This window comes from Electrona antarctica (assembly GCF_951216825.1).
Source record: "Electrona antarctica genome assembly, chromosome: 18".
NCBI lineage: Eukaryota > Metazoa > Chordata > Actinopteri > Myctophiformes > Myctophidae > Electrona > Electrona antarctica.
In genome coordinates, this window is record NC_136799.1 from 40,307,769 (window position 1) to 40,327,828 (window position 20,060).

Consider the following 20,060-nt stretch of genomic DNA (forward strand, 5'->3'; position numbering starts at 1 on the left):
GTCTTTTTTTTAAATTGAGTTTAGGCTTACAGGTGTGAGTTTTCATCACGACTGTTAAGGGGCCTATTGTCTTCCTCTGCTGGACATTGTTGCTGCTGTTCTTGTCATGTAAATTCGGCACAACAAACTACCTCACCTCAATCACTGGAAATTGCTTTTCAGCTTCGCCCTGCCAAGTCGTGCCATCCTCCCTTCCCTTCGCCGTCCTCCCATTCTCTTCATTATCGTCTTTTGTTCTGCATCTCGTTCTGCTCCTATCACGTTGTTAGCGTAGCTTTAATCCATCTTCTCCCATGTTGCTTGTTTTTACACATTTTCTACACCCCTCCCCCGCCGATGTGCTTATGCACATATCCTCATTGTGGTGCTTTATTATTTAAATGGCTACTTCCACATGCAAATCAACGCTCCTATTTGAGCTGCGTTCAGAATATGCCGTGGTAAACACAATGTTGTTTACAGACTTTTTGGATGAGCTCAATTTCCTCGTGTTAGGCTGCATTATTCTGATTATACTTTTTCGGTTCACCGAATAATCTAACAAAATCTGACAAAATGGATTCATGGTATTCCTTATTTTATACTTTAAGAATGGTGAAGCCGATCTACAGATCTGCTATTTTCACTATTTACAATAAAAAAAACATGCAGAATTCCCCCCCCCCCCCCCCCCCCCCAAATAGCTGATTCACGTACTCGCAACGCGTCACATTGTGGCTTATTGCTTTTGAAAAGGGATTTGTGTGCATTTTATTTTTGTTTGCTTGTTAAGTTACTTTTTATTTTTAGTACTTTTGTTTGCTTAGAAACTTTAATCAAATCCAAGTTTTTCCAATAGATTTTAAGTCTTTCTATGCAGAAAACAAAACGCCAAAACACATAATTAATCGGTGGTCCAGGACTCTCCACATTGTCCAAAATAGTCATCGCCACTGTTTGGTCTGATTGAAGGATTGATTATGGATTGTTCTTTATTAACAGTTTGCAGAAAAAAGCACGGGAAAGTACAGTAGGTCTAACCCTAACCCAAGAAAGCCTATTGGCTTGATTCCATTGGGGTCCTTCATACTTAATTAATCGAAACAGGCTCTATTGAATATTTTGTTCAGCCTTCTTTTCCAGTTATTGAGGGGTGCTATCCCCTCCTATATACAGGTTTTAATGTGTGTTTTTAGTTCAATATTGTTTTAAATTCACCATTGACAATGAAGGGAAAATTTACGTCATATTGTCCCTCATATTACGTCATATTGTCTCTTTATTGTTTATGGCATTTAATGTTTGTGTTGGTACGTTTATGTTACATCACCATATCAACATGAGTTAGACTTTGATATATTTGCGCCCCTCACTTCACATTTTATATATAAATATATATACTGTACATGTGTGTGTGTGTGTGTGTGTGTGTGTGTGTGTGTGTGTGTGTGTGTGTGTGTGTGTGTGTGTGTGTGTGTGTGTGTGTGTGTGTGTGTGTGTGTGTGTGTGTGTGTGTGTGTGTGTGTGTGTGTGTCTATGTGTGTGTGTGTGTATATGTGTGTGTATATATATATATATATATAAAATCTGCTACTAACTATGCAGTAGGCTATCTCCCGGTCTGAACTCCAAACTTTGAAATGATCCCATCAAGATGAGGGGCATTGATCTCCGCATACAAAGTAGTCAACGTGTCTTTTCTTCCCCCTCTTTGTCTGCTGGTGGAAAAGGTTCGCCTCCACCTGTCACAAAAACACCAGACAAACAAAAAAGGCCGCCTGGTGCTGAGCAGGGTGCAGCGGGAGAGGCTCCAGAGATAAAAACAGGTACTGCGGTCGGCCACGGCCGACTGGGCTGTGAGGCACTGCGAGAATGAGTCAGCAGTTCCTTTTTTTTTTTTTTTTTAGTGCAGTCATTCTTTGTTGGGTTTAAAGTAGCCAAGTTGATTGCCGCCATTTGCTGGTGTGTCACGCTCCATAGTCTACGCTACCAGTGTTTCTCCTGCATTCCTTAATACTTGAACCCGACATCGATTCGTCCACCCCGTGGGCAGTAAGAACAGAATCCTTTTAAAAGAAAAGAAAGAAAAAAACGTCTCAAATGGAATTCATGACTAGTGTACGTCAACCGTGACCTAAGACAAAGACAAACGTTTACGACATGACATAAAAAACATTCACGGGTGAAGTGTTTATAGAAGCAAACGTTCTGTGCTTTGTGTGTGTTTTCTTTGCTTCTTCTCTAGACCGTGTACAATGGTGGCCATGATGGCAAAAGTCTGACATTCAGCATCTGTCCTGCAATAGTCGCTGTTCAGTAGGATGATGTACTGTAGTAGACTGGAGTAAGCATATGCCCGGCCAGGACTCAAAATGAACTTTCTTCCCCAATGTACCGCAACTGTCCCAAAATACTACTTTTAACCATACCAGACATTGCTCCAAATTTATCTCACCATTTTGCAACCCAGCGCGTGGAAGGAACATGGTTTTCCAACCAGTTCCTTTCCCCTCCATCAGGCGCCCCGGCTGGCCAGGGGGAGGTAGTTTAGAGACCAGGATTACTGCATGTTTTTTGTGAGGGTACCTACCCTAGGGGGCACAGGGAGACCATGCCAACTCCACACAGAAAAGCCCTTTCGCCAACCCTGCCTCGGGTATGGGCACTGATGACGCGGAGGAGAGAGCATGCCCCCTAGCACCCACAGCGTCCCCAGCGGGAATCGAACCCAGGACCTTCTACTGTAGCTGTGAGGCAACAGCACTACTGACTGTGCCACCGTGCCCCCTACATAATAATAGTTTCATGACTTTTGTGTCAGCAACTCTCATCACTTCACTGATTCGTATGGAAGTTCTGCTAGTTGTTCCCTGCACTTACATCCGAAGAATAACATTTTTAAATCATCCTAGAAGGTGTCTGGCTACAATTGGCATTCTCAACTTTTATTCATGGCCGAGTTACTGTCTCTCTCTTTCTGTTTGATCAATAAAGACGTGACTGCAAAGTGCAGTTTTAAGTGCAAACATGTTTCTGATTGGCGATGGAAATGTGTACACACACGCGCAAACACACACACACACACACACACACACACACACACACAGCTTCATGTTTACCATTTAAGTTCATATAATGTACGTGATCCTACATCATTCTTACCACTGCACACGCTAATGCCTAATAATCTGTCTGTCTCTCTGTCACACTCGCATTGCTCGCCTTCATCCGATGCTACTTTGTCGCCTCTTATGTATTCCAGATTGTGAAGCCGTGTGTGAGGTGACAGTCAGTGTCATTATTGGCGCTATACATTGATCATCCTTCTGTCATTGTGAGAATGTGTGTGCATAATGATGACCGACACATCGCTGCATTGGTTTAATGGTATGTGAGCCATACATGTTCACTCATAATGTCAGTGGTGACAAGTATCGAGGTACAAACGGATGTACCTCGAATTTCCCTTTTGTGGAGAACCATGCAGTCGTAATCAGGCTTGTGTAGATGTGGCCAGTTCAATGATTAGGAATTTTGATGCAGAATCGGGCGAATGTGCAGCTTTATAAAACTGACAAACAATGTATACAGCTATATATGTTTCTGTCTTTGCGGGGAAACAATTTTTTTTTCTTCAAATGATGATCTAACAATTAAAGTGGTATATTGTTGCTGCCTGTCGGGCAGAAACCTCTTATCTCCATATTTTACCTTTTTTTTGTGTGAAGTAGCAGATCTACAAGCGACACTTTTCGAGCTTGCCGATCTGCTACTTTTGCTATTTTCGAATTTGAATCCTGAAAAGTAACAGTTTTGTGGTGGTGACGTTTCCACCCGACAGAGACGACAATATATTTCTTGATGCATAAACGCAATCTTTTCATTTGTATTACGTTTTCTCTACTGTCCCAGAATGGTCCCAGATGCCATATCTTTGTGTACATCCGTAATTCCGAGCGCTACGCACGGCACATAACCATGTGTTTTAGAAGTGACAAGGGAGTTGAAACAATAGAATCTGAAAACGCAAGAGTGGTTTGGGGTAAAAGAATATTACCCCAAATATTACAAAAATATTGTTGTGCAGCACAACACACATGAAACCAATAATCAATTCATGAAATGAGGGATTGATTAGTTCAAATGACGTTGACGGAATCAGCAACATTGACTGCCTCCTGTTCATATCCATGCACACTTAAAGACCCCATTAGCGAATGGCAACGATTGAGTGGAGTTTTATTTTTTTCCTTTTTTTTTGTTTGGCATAGATTATGCCTTTTTTTTACCCCCCTCATAATCAAAGCCCTAATTTGTTTGTAGCTGAATCTTCCTTTGGTTTAAAGCACTTTTGGACGGATTTAATCATTAATTATCCTTTTTTGAGTTGGCCACGTAATGAACTTGTGGCCTGTGAAGGTCTGTGAATGTTAAGAACCCATTCTCAGGCAGGACCTCATTAAGCTTTTAAGAGTGAACTTGGGCGACCCCCTCCTGTAACTCATTACGCAAAGTTGGGGAGGGAAAATTAGAAAGTTGGCCCTCATGTTAGACCTTGGTACTAGAACGAGCCAAAAGAGAGAGAGGGCACCCACTCACATGTCACAGCCTCAGATTGATGTGATGGGGCTCCTGGGGGAAAGTCGTTTGAAAACCTCCCGCGGGAGGAGAAGAAAAGAAGGACGCAGTGGGTACATTAGCATTCTGAATGAGAAGGGAGAATGGGGAGGGGGATAATTCGTGCAGAGATTCATTATTATTACTAGGCAATGAAATGATTTTCAGGTCAAAGCACGTACGGAACGGAAGGACGGAGGGTTCAGTATTTCAGAAGAGGGGCACACAGTTTGTGCCGTGTGATTCTTCTTTTTCTCTTTTTCTTAGGATGAATTTGTCATGCTGTAGTACATTAGTACACATCTAGGCTTTCAGCAGAGCCCAAATGCCTGTTGTCTGCTCCCCTTTATTGATGTATGGTGTAATATACTTACACTCAAATGTTATTCATTAATTTCCATATGCACAGCTCTACAATTTTTTTTCTCTTCATCCCCTGTTCTGTAGCACCTTCCATTGATCATTTTCTATTTCTTTTAACAACCTCCACGCCATTGCCGACGATTAAAGTCAATTGAAGCCTAATTTTGATACTGACGCTTAACGCTATTGTGTTTGGTGTGTTCACTTCGTCCTCGCGGGGCATCCATCTTTACTGCTAAGAGCTCACTTCTTCCCTCCTCTTGGGTTGCAGGTGGTCTCTCTCGGTCTCTCTCCTCCTCCTCTTCCTCGCTGGACTCCCGGCACGGCGCGGCGCCTCGGCCCCGCCCGGCGCCCCGGCAGCGGCCCACGGCCAGGCAGCGGAGGGAGCGCGCCTCGCCCAGCCCCAGGAACACGCCGCCGCCCGCCCACCACCGCACCTCGCCTGGTGCCACGCCGCTTTCTACCACAGGTGCGGTTTCACTGCTACGGCCACTGGGGGAAGCGCCTCGCTATAACTACATATGAGCCCTAGCTGCCCTATTCTGGAGCTATTTTCCGTGTACTTTCCAAGTACAGACTCCTGGCGGACTCCGGTTAAAAAAGTATGTAGGGTTTAAGTGGTTATGGAATGTGCAGTAAAGTAAAGTCCATCGGGAGTCGAACCCGCGGCACACTGCCAGACTGGATTGCCAGCCAAGGTGCCTGGACCGCTGAGCCATGGCCCAGGCCTGGATATGTTATTTTAACCAATGCATGTGCTAGAGTATGTTAGCCAGATATGTTAACTAACCACATCAGCAGTGTTTGGAGGTGGTCTCCCTACTCTCCCATTGTCAATTATATGCAAAAAGGTTTATTGTATTACATTATTAGGAAACCAACATTTCGTTCGACCTGACAAAAGGTCATCTTCTTCAGAGAATCTCAAATCCCGAGCAAGACGTGAAACTTAGCGATTGTGGCGTTAAACTACAAGTTGATCATAGTTGTTCTTTGCCGCAGGCCCCCGGAGCCGGACGCCATCAGCAGGCCCCCGGAGCCGGACGCCATCAGCTGGCCCCCGGAGTCGGACCCCTTCAGCAGGCCCCCGGAGCCGGACCCCTTCAGCAGGCAGCTCGGTGTGCGAGAGCCCCGAGGTGCGGCTGGGGGAGCGCGTGCTGGTGGTGGGTCAGAGAACCGGCATGGTCCAGTTCTACGGCAAAACCAACTTCGCTCCAGGTTAGAAATCTCCCCTGCACTCATTACACCAGAACCATGCTATTAATATGTCACATACCATATGCTATTAATAACTTGTATACATAATATCTACGCTATTAATACAATAAAGACCTGAATATGTAAAAAAAAAAAAAAACATCTAAAGAATTTAATAAACGGAATGTTAAAGACCATAATATCTATACTATTAATAACTTATTTATATGCCATAATACCATAACATAGTGTCTATGCTAGTAATAACTTGTATACAGTCACTTACAGTGATATTTGTGCTATGTATAACTAATATAACATATATTTGCTATTAATAACATATACCATCATATCTATTATATTAACACATTAACTGGTTTAGTCCAACCGACGTGCCCACACGTCGTAAGCAATCCAATCGACGGGTTGCAATGACGTGTGTACATGTCCTAGCACATCTTCAATGATATCAAACGAGAGAAGGATATTCTGAATTTTTTGGGACTTGTTGGGACTCCAAGGCCACCATACGCTTCGCCTTTCGTTCATGCGCGGTCCATTCACTTCCTAGTCTACCGCAAGGACTGTCTAAAGAGGACGAGACGCGAAGACCGTACGGATGACGCCATGTTGCTCCATGGTGCTCCATGGAAGGAAAGAAACATGTGCAATGGGCTATATGCAGCCAACACTTCCGCTTTCAGCTTCCTTGGTCTCAACTGCGTATGTTTCTTTCCTTCCATGGAGCAACATGGCGTCGCCCGTACGGTCTACGGTGGCCTTCGCGTCTCGTCCTCTTTAGACAGTCCTTGGTCTAGCGCTGCAGAAACAATGCCTCGTCTCTCCTAATCTAGGGCGATCTCCGTGGTTTTGATCTGATGGATATACTAAGCTCTTCATTTCTGACTTCTCAACTGCCTCCGTTTTTTTCTGTAACAGAAGGGGGCGGGGCTTTACAGATTAAAAGCAGCCATGTCTTCCCGGCACCCCAGAGCTTCTATTTTGAAGGAATCCCGGCGCTGATTGTGTTAATACCTGAGGCTGATTCTACAAAATGCCTTCTAAACGTTTGGACCCCCAAATGATTTGTATTTGGCCGCATACCCCAATCTGAACATGTTTTGTGCCATGGACTCACTCATCTGCTATTATTGAATAGCCATTGCAAAAATCTAAAATTACATGCTTTTCCGATTTTAATGGGTTCAAATATATTCAGTAGTGTCTATGCTATTAATAACATATACAGTAGCATGGCATAATAGTGCTATTATATATATATAGTGTGTGTGTATGCATTCACAGTGCTGTATATCTGTATGCTGTTGATCGTCTGTACTGCAGCGCCCTCCCCACTTTGAATTGAATTAACAGCACCAAAAATGTTTGAAAAAACACACATTAGAAAGAAACTGGATGTCTAAATAACTTATTTCAGGAGAATGTATATTGCTTTGTGTTTCAAACACGTATAAAACAAACAAAAACGTACATTATGCATGCATTATTTTTTTTATTTTATGTTTTAATGTAGGCATCCCAACAATTAAATAATGCATGAGTCAGAAAGACTAATTTCCTCTGCCCCTTTTTTTGTAACTTAATTTTTATTTGCAGAAAAACATAGAATTGCAGACACACTGTAAGGGTTCTTGTTCATCATTAGCAACTTTAACAAGCAACCTAGATATTCCAGTCCATTCATGAATGTCCATTATTATCATCAGTGTCGACCTGTTGAAATCTATACTCAGTCCATTTCTCCCATCTTCTGTGAATATATCCTCTTGCAATCTCAATGTATGTTAATTTCTTCATTACAAATCTTTTAATTAGACTATTTAACCCATTAATATTTAACGACATCTCCCTTAAATCGTTACGTTGCATCTTGGGTTTTCTTTCCCCTCATTTGTATCCCCCTCACACTGCAAATACAACAAACACAACTTTACAAAACAAGACAAATAAAATAAATAAAAAAAGACTCCCAAAACAAAAGGGGCTCCTTCCCCTTGCCCCAAACCCCTGTTGGTGGGAGAGGGGTATAGCCTCCACTAGTTGGAGGGCCCCTCTCTAGCGATAGAAAGGTCCTACAAAGGATCTTTCCATCCTACTAGAAAAAGTCCAACATAATCAACATTCACTCACAAACCCTTACCCCCGTCATGACAATTTGTATTTAAAACGAGAAGTATTTTATTTGGTTATCTTATTTTCGGAACTCCTGCAGTCTCTGCTTCGCTCGCCTCAGAGCCCTGGCTCGATTTTCTGGCGAGAGCACGTCACTCCCCCCCATCTCCAGTCCCTCCTTCCTTCCAGCGCGTTGCCACTGTGAAGCTGCCGCTCCTCTAATTCTTTCCTCCACCGTGGCCTCTGGCTCCCTCATTCCTCTGCCCCTTTAAGCGGTTCGAGTAAACAGTTATGGGTCGGAACTAACACTTGTGAGATAAAGCGCTCTAAAGCCCCCCTGGGGTAGTCATACTGCATGCAATATACTGTAGCCCATAGACGTGTAAGTCCTCGATTCAATTTCACTAGCAGGTTAGGAATGGTTCTGAAAATGGCCATGGCAGAGATGCATTGCAGTAAACACGGTACTGACTGGAACACGAGTGTGGACATCAGCTGTCTGTGTGAGGTGGAAAGACGCTTAAGAGCACCAGGCTTTTGTCTTCTATTTTCTTCACCCCATTTTCCACCCCAATTAAGTAGTTATGCCAAAGTATTCTTCCCCACACACATTTCTGTGTTGTCAGTGTCACTGCTGTTGTATCCTACTTGCTCACCTGCTAGTGAGGAGCCCCCACCGGGAGGACGTAGAGCCTTCATACTACTGCTGCCCAACACTCCCTGCTGACAAATATCACCTTCCCTACCCGGAACACAGGCCAATTGTTTGTATAAGTGGATTTGAACCCTCACCAGACAGGTTATACGTCGTATATAATGGTGATTTCTAGAGACTGAACTGGTCTAGTCGTAATCCCTGCACAGTTACAGTCAGTCGAGGATTAGCCTTCACATTGTCGTCATGGACATTTTTCACCACTAAAGGCAGCGATCCAAGGTGAAGGTGAAGTGATGACATCTGCAGATAAGGGCCTGTATTGTCTGGTGTCTCCTCTATACAGTGTGTGGGTGGGTGTGGTGTGGTGTTCCCCAATCTGGGAACCCATTGGCAAAACAAAGGAAAAACAGCGCCGCGTGAGTCAACAGTCTGTCTTGAGAGACTAGGTGTTCCCGGATGCAGTCAGTTACTTTGCAAACTAAAATCATATTTAGGAATCATAGAAAAACAATTTTCTATGTTGTGCTGTATTTTAACCCATTTTGGGCGGGAACCCCTTTTGGTGTTTTAAACATTGTTATAATTTAGCTATTGAAAAATAGCAGATCTACAAGCTCATAGCGCGCCACCGAGTGGTGCGCTACGAGCTTGTAGGTCTGCTATTTTTGAAAAATCGTAAAAATGTGGCGCAAATTTGGAATATATATTTTTTCAGAATAACTCAAATCTTTGCTTCCGGGGGGTCCCTGGAACAACATATTTTCAGATGGGGGTCGGAGGCCAATTACATATAATTGTTGGGGTCCTTGACATGAAATATTGAGCACCACTGCTATAGAAACATGGGTATTTCAGAAAACTGTTTAGAAGACATTTTTTTTATTTAGAAGTCGGGCCTAAATGGGTTAATGCTAGTGTTGCAGCTCTGCACAAAAAGGCACTTTCATTATCTGATCAAGGGTTGGATTTCTGTGTAGAATAATAGATATACTGCTAAGGCTTCAACCATGCAGATTCTCATGGGCAAGCTCACCCCCCTACTCTAAATCACATTTGATGAATATTTAAGGATTCATTACATTCTTCCCTGTGGCCAACATTGCATGCTCCAAATCACAAACCATTACAGTTAGTTGCATTTTTTTATTTATTTTTTCAGCACAACTCGTATGAGAATGTGGGCAGACAGAAGCCATATACAGTACAATTGAGGGTACAGTATATTGTAGTCCGTGGGAGTGATCGGGTATGAATCGATGCAAATGTCACCACTAAAGATTGCTGCCGTTCTTATAGTTCCTATTGACGGTCTAATTTAAACCAGTGCTCAAACGCCGCGCATCGCTCCAGCTACTGCGCAGCGAACACCGATGCTCTTTAGATGAAGCGGTTCCTTTCCTCTTGTCATGTTTGTGTGTTCAAGGTGTGAACGGTGCACTGTAAAATGCCCCTTTTTGCTTTTGTCAGCAACCGCCGCATTGTCTATACTGTCTCGTCTCAGAGGAATACACCGTAGCTCGTTGAAGAAGAAAGACCCTTACAAGTCACTTTGTTCCTCGGAGCAGAGTCTTGTGTCATTCTAAAGGGCAACTCAAAGACTCAAAGGGAACAATGGTGTTGTATTTAAAGAATATGTGGTGGGGGCAGACTCTAATGATACCAGCTGGCTCTTAGCTCTGTCTGGCAGCTTGTCTGCGCTACTTCAGGCCTGTCTGCCTGTCTGTCTGTCTGTCTGTCTGTCTGTCTGTCTGTCTGTCTGTCTGTCTGTCTGTCTGTCTGTCTGTCTGTCTGTCTGTCTGTCTGTCTGTCTGTCTGTCTGTCCAGGTTTCTGGTTGGGTATCGAGCTTCCCACTCAGTGCATCCATCGCTCCTTCTGGTTCCTCTGTGATCCACACGCCCAGTTTGAAGTTGATCGATCGGCTACTGGCACACCCACGCACATACAGTATATGTAGGCTAACACTGTCTGTCTGTCTGTCTGTCTGTCTGTCTGTCTGTCTGTCTGTCTGTCCGTCCAGGTTTCTGGTTGGGTATCGAGCTGGACAAGCCCAGCGGTAAGAACGACGGCTCGGTGGGAGGGGTGAGATACTTCAGCTGTCCGGACAAGCACGGCGTCTTTGCCCCCCCGTCACGCGTCGAGAGGTGAGTGCTTGATTGATTGATTGGTTGAATACTTTATTGTATGTTTAAGGTCAGCCATTCTTTTAGGTTAGCTTTGAGTTCGGGCAGGCACGCGAGAACCTTAATACTTTCAGCGCCATTGCCGACGATTAAAGTCAATTGAAGCCTAATTTTGATACTGACGCTTAACGCCATTGCCGACGGCCTTCGGCAATTGGGCTTTTAGGCCTACCCAGCTCCGTGTAGATTCCAAGGTTATGACTACTGCTCATGGACCGGAAATGGCGGCTTTTCAAAATAAGAGCTCAAATAAAAAAAATGCTGGCGTGAATTAGATCCTAATTTTTCAATAAATGCTAGCGGGCTAAGTGTTAACGTATTTTTGGGTAGGTCTTTCCACATTTTGGGGTTCGCTTAGTAGAATGCATTTTATTCCCCATGCGTGAGCCGGATTTTGGGGGAACAGAGGAGCTCCTTCCTGTATTATGCCCATGGGCATCGCTCACATGTGCACGCTTGTGCCGTAGAGACGCCCCAGCGTGAGCGAGTTTTGTTTGCCAGTAGTGTGGCAGCTGCCAGCGTTGACGTGCCTCAAACTGACCAAAAAAAAGATCTCGACGAACAAGCTCAAATCTCATGTTCAAAGCATGCTTTGAGAAGCAGGGTTGTTGTTGTTGTTCATCGAGGTGCCCCATCTGGAGAACGTGGCCGGAGGTGATGTTTGGGTTTGGCGTCATCAATACATGTGATGGCACTAATGAGCGCCGTTGACGGTGTCATTTGTGGGAGCGGTGACATGTTTGATTTTGCCCTCTGTGCTGCAAATAGTACGTCTGCGCTGGTGACTAACGAGAGTCAGGGTTGTCAAACGTTGGGCCTGAGGCCCCTTTCCTTCCCAGCATGCACTTCTGATTTACCGTGGCGCCCATGAACCCTTTTAACCCATTTTGAGCGGGAACCCCTTTTGGTGGTTACATACATTATGTTATGCTTTAGCTATTGAAAAATAGCAGATCTACAAGCTCATAGCGCGCCACCGAGTGGCGCGCTATGAGCTTGTAGGTCTGCTATTTTTGAAAAATCGTTAAAATGTGCCTCAAATCTTTCAGAAAATTGTCATGATTTAGAAAACATTTTTTTTAAATTTCGACGTCAGGCCTGAATGGGTTAACACCCGAGGCCAATTCTACAAGTGTCTTCTAAATCCGTAGTTCTCACACTCAGGATTATTCTGAACTTGTCAAAAATAGCACTGCAGATGTGCTGTACGAGCACTGTGAGCTTGTACAGTTGGGTGCCACCGATATTGTCCCTTATCATTTGACCCATTTAGGCCTGACCTCAAAATTTAAAAAAATCCTTCTAAATCCTCCAGTTTTCTGAAATAAATATTTTCACGATTTTTCAAAAATAGCAGACCTACAAGCTCGTAGCGCGCCACTCGGTGGCGCGCTATGAGCTTGTAGATCTGATATTTTTCTAGCTAAATTATAACAATGTTTAAAACACCAAAAGGGGTTCCCGCCCAAAATGGGTTAACTGTCCTTTTGCGCAGATCACGCAAACCTCAGCAAAAATAAAAGGACAATATCGATGGCCTCCAACTGTATATCTGCTGTTTTTGAATGGCCTACACGGAAATCTAAAATGACACGGATGCTTTCCCGGTTTTAATGGGTTAACGAGCAAAACACTAACGCCATGTGACACGAAAGTATACATCTGGTTTAGAATGTGTAGAATGTCCTCCTTGCTCTCTTTTCACTTATCTGGTGCAAAAGTTTGAACACGTGGCAGCCGTTGTTGACCTATAAAAACAGCGCATGAAACAAAGGCAAATTCCACCGGAATTATTATTCCTCCAGATTAGTGTGGGTTTCGCTTCTCTTCCAAAGTTGTTGACTCGACAGCAAGCGCAGAGCGCCAGCCTGGCTCGAGCTATATTTGGAAGTCTCTTAATCCTTGGGAAATAGAGAAAGTATTGTCTGACACTCACATTCACCTAAAGGTGTGAGGAGGGCTGGCGGTGGGGCATCTTGATGTATTGCTGTTCCGCATTCTGCCTGCAAGTGAAACCTTTAGCTCTTATTAGATAATAGTGTAGTAATGCCTCAAGCCTTAAGCTGAGTGTGAGCGAACGTATAAAGGAATCAAAGGCACAGTCGCTAGCTTAAAAAAAGCCGGTGTGACGTGCTGAAAGGTGTTCAATCAAAGCGCGTATATGCTTGCTACACCCTTTATTGGTTGTGCCGTCTTTTTGCCGTTTTGCCTCCCTCGATGTAGACCACACACACTTGTCACGAGTATGTTTTGTCTTAAGTCACATTCCCTGGCTTATCTCTTTTTATTACCTCTTCTTTTTTTCTTCTTTCAATCCAAACCTTACCTGTTCCGTGAGATAAAAGCCGGACGGCACTCAGTTTCCCTCATTGGTGTCCCCTCCTCTTGTTTTTCTAATTAACCCAGGGGGCACTCTGTGCGCTCAGCCAGGCATGTGCCCTCCCGTCGAATGGAGAGTCTTTCCCATTCTCAGCACCCAGCCAGTCTTCTCTCTCTGCTTCGCTCTTCTCCTGCTGTCAGCAGCTATCAGGACCCATTAGGAAAACAAACAGCAAGTCCTTGTGCTTTTTCTTCCCCTACCCCACACTCGTATTATTTTTTTTCTTCTTTTCGTTTCTCTCCCGCACTTTGCACACCTTGGCAAACAAGATAAGACCCTGCAGACTCACACATACAGTATACACACACACACATGCCCCCCCCCCCCCCCTCATTTCTCTACATTGCCCGTCTGCCTCGTAATGGCTTTCGGGGCTCAGCCATTATCACAGGTACATAGCGGCTTAAAGAAACACTAAGCCGGACACGTACTCTGATGTTGGCAACCAAAATGGAGGATTTTCTCCCCTCATGCTGTTGCACTCATTGTCAGACAAGAGAACATCCTAAGCGGAAAGGCCAGGACACTTTCCCCGAACGTTACACAAACCCGCCAAAGGATCTGAAAACAAACCGAGATGGTTTAAAAGCTATACTGGGGGGTGGGGCCAATTAAGAAGTGCAGGAATGAACTAAAGACCTGCAATGATGGTAGTGAGGAAAGTTACCCAGTAAGGCGTTTAAGTTATCATCCATGAATTGAATGGATCATTCTCTGGTTACCTTTTTTGTTGTTGTTGGATGGAACCCCTTACCAAAGTTAGTAGAGTTAACTTCCGACCTCAAATAAGAAGTGTAGCACAATACTGCCATGTTTATTATAAGATCTGTCAAATAAATATAGCTTTCATTTTGTTTGTTCATAGGATCCACGGGTCGGTGGATTGCCTGTCGGAGCTCTCGTCATCTCGGCTCAATCGTTCCTTTAGTGGTAAGCTGTGTTTTACTTGCACTCATTGATAAATCAGATAAATCTGTTAAATTGCGGGAAACCAGTATGTGTGGGGAGAATTCGAATGAGGAGCGAACCAGGAGGGCTGTTCGCCGTGCCAAACGAGAAGAGGAACCTTCCCGTTTGGCACAGGTTTCCAGTGCCCCGGACGGAAAAAAAGAAAACGTTTACGGCGATAATCGGGAGGCTGACGGGCTAATCAGTTCCGCTAAGTGCCCCTAATCACCACCCCGGCCTCGAGGACGTATATTACCCCGGCAGTCGGGGGTTGTTTTGTCTCCCTCGAGGGACGAAAAAACGAGCGCTCCTCGAGTCCTCGTTGCACTTTTCCCACATGTACTGCTCTCCCACATGAACTGTAACATAATATGTATCTCTGCTGTTGGAAAGAAACCACCTAACTCCAAAATGTACATTTTTCAGGAAATTATTATTATTAACTCATTGGCCGCCTGCGGTCGGCTACTGCTGCCACCATAGACTCTCGTTCTATTTCTATTAAAAAACATCAAAGATGGAGTTGGGAGGTTTCCTCCCGACAGCAACGATATGACACTGGGGGTAATGTACTCTGTTAAAGACATGTCAATGTCATGACGCAGGGGGGACCATCCGTCGCAGTTTCAGCACGTCGTCTGCGATCGCCGTCCAAAAGGAGACGAGCAGGAAGAGCCCCGTTAGCAGGTGCGTCTCTCTCTCTCTGTCTGTCTGTCTCTCTCTCTCTCTCGCTCCCCCTGTCCCCTGCTGCATTTTCCCACACAGTCCTCTTTTCTTCGCTCTCACACTGCTTTTCAGTGTCCCCTTAATAGAGGGGAAAAATCGATGCTGATAAGGACCAGTGGTATTAGTCAGCAAAAGTCTGCTTTAGTTCTACAAATTGGTTCTCAGAAGTCGTGTCCATATGGGGACCTTCGGGATTCCTTGAGGAACTCTGAGAGTGTACAAATGGAACCAAATGAAAAGTTTGAGAACCACAGTTCTAAATGAGAGCCAGCAGAGAAATCCAAGATCAATTCCACAACCTCACCTACACACAATCTGATTATCTCCCATCATACATAATACCTAACAACTGTCTCCAACTCATTATCTGTTTTTGAGCGGTGACAAGCACTGTGTGTGTGTCTGTCTGTGTCTCTAGTGAGTAGTAAGGAGGGGTCTTTACACCCCTCCTGCTTAAGTCCAACAACTGTGCTTGAGTCCTGATTGACACGCACGCGCGCACACACACACACAGGACAACTGAATGTAATCCATGTTTGTGTTTAAATTGTATTGCTTTTCTTTTGCCTTTTTATTTGTATGGGGTAGGGCATTAACGAGTTGAGATTTTTCCCAGTCGACTTGTCAGACAGTGCATCGTTTTATGACGGGTGGGGGGCAAAGCATATAATATGGCAAAGCGCTGATTTTCAAAACATAAAAATGTAATAGTAAATACTAAACAGTGCAGGCACACATGCAAGTGTGCGTCGCACACTGGTACACAGACCAGAAAAGAGAACACAACAGGAGAGGGGGCATAACTGGCACACAGCGCAGCACAGCGGCCCGAGAACACAATACAAAATATAACATTAACACTAGTGGCAGTACAGCAGCCCGACCTTCAGAACACAATAGAAGACATAGATCTATATTAACATTTATAGCAGCCAGCAGCAGTTAGCACTTCACCAGAATACAATCTGCTGTTACCGTCCACGTTCACGACGTGAACATGTATTCCTCCTCCGACAACAACTCGATGACGTTTTCATGTTACTTATTTTCTGAGCCATGCAAATAACAACCCGCACTGACCGGAGACGGAGAGATTCATGCGTCCCGCGCGTAAAGAAGAAACAGGACAGTGACAGTCATTGCGTCAGCACGGAGGTGGTGGAGGATATAGTTTGGGGATAAAGTTTGCGGCCTTCTATCTGTTACTTTTCTGACACAGCGCAGTTCAGCTTCAGTCAGTCAATAGTGGGACACCGCTGAGAGCCACTCACAGCTGCAGTTATGTTCTTAATTAAGGGCGCGTTCTGAATGCAATGCAAACTAATAGGCACTCGCCTATTAGTTTGCATTGCATTCAGAACGCTCTGGTGGCCTATGCAAAGGGAAATAATTACTTCTGTCCGTGACAATAACCAATCCTACAGTTTGAATTATGTACACACGCACACAGAGCAAAAAATATGATATGGGGAAAACAATTGAAAATATTTTTTTCATTTTCATTTTTTTCGACTTGTGAATTGACTTGTGTTAATGAAATCGATGCATCAATTGTTTAATGAATGCCCTAGTATGGGGTCTACATTATATGCTGATCTTTGCACTTTGGGTCAATTTCTTTTTCTATTTAAAAAAATAATATTATTTTCTGATTCACCGCTCTCCCCCGATTCATGTCACGTCAACAGGAGCCGCTCCACCCCCCACCGGCATTGGAGCACGCTCAGCACCAACACCACCACCCCGCCGCCGCCGTCCGGCCCGGACGGCCGGGCGCTCCAGCTCCGCGCGGGCATGCAGGTTCTGCTGAGCAGCGCCAACGAGATGGCGCTGATCCGCTACCTGGGCACGGCCCACTTCGCCCCGGGCCTGTGGCTGGGCCTGGAGCTCCGTGGCGGCGTCAAGGGCAAGAACGACGGCTCGGTGGGCGGCCAACGCTACTTCACCTGCCGCCCGGGCCACGGCGTGCTGGTGCGGCCCAGCCGCGTCACCTACCGCGGCATCAGCGGCGCCCGCCTGGTCAACGAAAACGGCTGACGGGAAGGACCCGAACCGGAGGGGAGGGGGAGGGGGAGGGAAGGGGAAGAGGCTTTTTTTTGGATGCACTGATAATATTGGCCACATAGCAGTTGCCGGTTCTCGGTCAACTTCGGTATTGGCAAATATACCGATGGCAGCCTATCAAGCTGCCATCATTTTTTTTAAATAATGAACATTTATTTGTTTCCCTGGCACAAAAGAGGGAATTAATATAAAAAACGACTAAATAAACTACTAAATAAACAAATGTCGGTAGAAGCTATCGGCTAAATTGGTATTTATCGGTATCGATGCCGAACTTCCATATTGCTGCATCCCTAGTTTTGAGTGGTGGAGGCATCATTGCACATCAGTGGAAAGTCTGTCCTCTCATTTGATCCACTACTCTAACTTCACTACCTAATTAGTTTGTCTTCTACACTGGTGGATGTTTTGGGCTAATTATTATTCTATCAATTTGTTTTGTTTGTTTCTTTATTTCTGTTGGTTTTGTCTCATAGTCATTTGTTGAGTTTTCTTAGTTTTTTTTCCAGTGCTCCCTCCAAAAACTGGGACGGGTTGCAGTAATATTGCACACTAAAGGTTTGAGCTGACACTACTAGGTTTGTACTGGAAGAAACTAGAAAGCAAAGGAAGCACTTTATATAAAAAAAAAACAAGAAAAAAACAAAACAGCCATGGGTGAGCATAGACTAAAAAGTTTTGTTTGGCAGGGTTGGAAAATAAGTCTTTATAAGACATTAATAAGACACTGAAATCACTGCAAGTCAGTGCAATCTGATTGCATTGGTGGGCAATGACAAAGTGTGCCGTTAGGCCAGATGTGTGTGCACATTAGAAAAGTATTTCAATACATGGAGCAAATGTTATTTCATTCAATAGATATTTATCAAGTTTGGCAGGGAACTAACTCAAACTAATAAATATTACCTAGAAAAGGTGAATAGAAATATGCAGCACTTTGGAATGAATAACAATGAGGGAATTATTAAACTGCTACAGGGTCATAATGAGAAGTTATGATGTGGTGTGCTTCCATTCTATTGTGCTCTCCGGTTAATGACTGGTAAGGAGTTACATTATGGTGGTGCTAAATCACTTATTGTCAGTGATTTATTTTGGTGACGATTGTATTGGCGCCTCTGCACAAGCCATTTTCAAACGGGGATTAAGTGTTCATCCAGAGGTTTCAAGGGCAAAGTTGACTTTTTTTTTTTTTTTGAAAAGTGCTTCTCAAAGTGGGGTCCAGGGTTTAACTCTGAGAGCGCAAATGGACAAAAGGGCCCATTTGGTTCCTTTTGTGCTCTGAGTTATGGGGTGGGGGTGGGGGCCTTGAAATTAAAATGTTTGAGAACCAATGGATTAGACCCATTGTGGGCAGAGGAATGAGCCATTGATTTTGTGCGTGTGGAAAAACAGATGCATTCTGCTCGGTAAAACCTTCGTGTACCACCCAATTAGGCGGGGAGGCACACTACAACAGTAGCCCCTAGGACGCCGGAGCAGGATGTCTCTGTCTCTCTCTCTCTCTCTCTCTCTCTCTCTCTCTCTCTCTCTCTCTCTCTCTCTCTCTCTCTCTCTCTCACATTGATCCATCTGTCTGCTCAAGTCTGCTCAGGCCTCGGGAGTGATTGAAAAAAGAACCGGCACTCACAACCCCAAGGTTGTCTGAAACATCCTGTTGCCAGGCTTCAAGAAATGAAAGCGGAGTGGTTGTTTGGGAACGGGCCCGGGTTGACGGGTTGAATCTCTCGTAGCTAATTTCGAAAGGTTTCCATCAATAGTGTCTTCCCCTTGACAGGCACTCACTTGATGGTCATTTGCACCAAGGCCATTTTGGTGATCATTTCTGTGTCTCTTCCTCTGTCATCTGCCATACGTTTACTTGCCTTTGACGCTATGGCTGAAAGCCAAGAGTCGTCGGAGAGTATTCTTGAAATTGCACTGATTGGTATGTAAGACGTGTGTGGGTATTATAACGGATTGTGTCAATTCCTGAATTTGTTCTTGGCGCGTTCTTTGGAGCTGCAAGCGTGATTTTAGTGCAAGGGTCTCATATTGATGCGTTTGTCTCACGGTGCAAAAACGTTATTTGTAAACTATTGAAATAAAGATTCTATTCTAGTTTCACCCCTACTCTTTGACTTGTTTTTTTGTTTTGTTTCAAGCCTTCATCGACTGTGGGTGTGCTGCTGTGACATAAATGTGACTATTTGATACAGAGACATTGGGGCAAGACTAACTGTTCAGGAGAGGACTGTTCAGGCAGACTCTTCACATACTAGAGCATGTCTGAAATTAATGTCAGAGCTGAAATTGATGTCTAAATATGAAATAAATGCTTAAACATGTAGCTAGGTGTAATGTTAGACCACAGAAGCGAACCTTTCAAGCCTGTTTTCGCAACTCGCTGTTTTCTGCAAGACATCACTCTATACGCCATATCTCCAAAACTGGTTGGTCAAACTGAACAACCAATATGTCAATTTGAAGCTATGATTCCCTGCTTTTCTTCGCGGTCACTGTATGTTATTGCCCATTATCTGCCCATTAGTCTTGACGTATTGATAGTAAGTATTCTTTCATAATTTGACGATATAAAGAAAATCATAAATGTCATACGCATGTTGTCAAACCATTTTACAATCATTGTCAATTTAAATTTAAAATTACAATGAAAATCATGAAAAACGACAGTTTATAGTCATTTTTCATGATTTTCTTTTTATCGTCAAATTTTAAATGTCGTTTTTCATTATTTTCATTGTAATTTCCAAATGTGAAGACATACTGTAGTATGTCGTCGAAAACCATGAACTATAGTATGTCGTTTTGTCA

General features: G+C 44.1%; 1 protein-coding gene across 4 annotated transcripts in view; it reads left to right on the forward strand.

Annotated features, from left to right (window-relative positions):
• The window catches only part of LOC306942489 (CAP-Gly domain-containing linker protein 4), a 66,132-nt gene extending 46,780 nt beyond the window's left edge, over positions 1 to 19,352 (forward strand). For 3 of the 4 annotated variants that reach the window (XM_079528409.1, XM_079528406.1, XM_079528407.1), the window contains 6 exons: positions 5,231 to 5,428; positions 5,962 to 6,177; positions 10,966 to 11,089; positions 14,374 to 14,438; positions 15,062 to 15,143; positions 16,871 to 19,352. In XM_079528409.1, coding sequence (XP_079384535.1) covers positions 5,231 to 5,428; positions 5,962 to 6,177; positions 10,966 to 11,089; positions 14,374 to 14,438; positions 15,062 to 15,143; positions 16,871 to 17,219 — 1,034 coding nt within the window. In that variant the 3' untranslated portion in view covers positions 17,220 to 19,352. The remainder of the gene's footprint in view (positions 1 to 5,230; positions 5,429 to 5,961; positions 6,178 to 10,965; positions 11,090 to 14,373; positions 14,439 to 15,061; positions 15,144 to 16,870) is intronic. The other variant, XM_079528408.1, reaches the window with a different exon arrangement.
• The last annotated feature ends 708 nt before the right edge of the window (positions 19,353 to 20,060 follow it).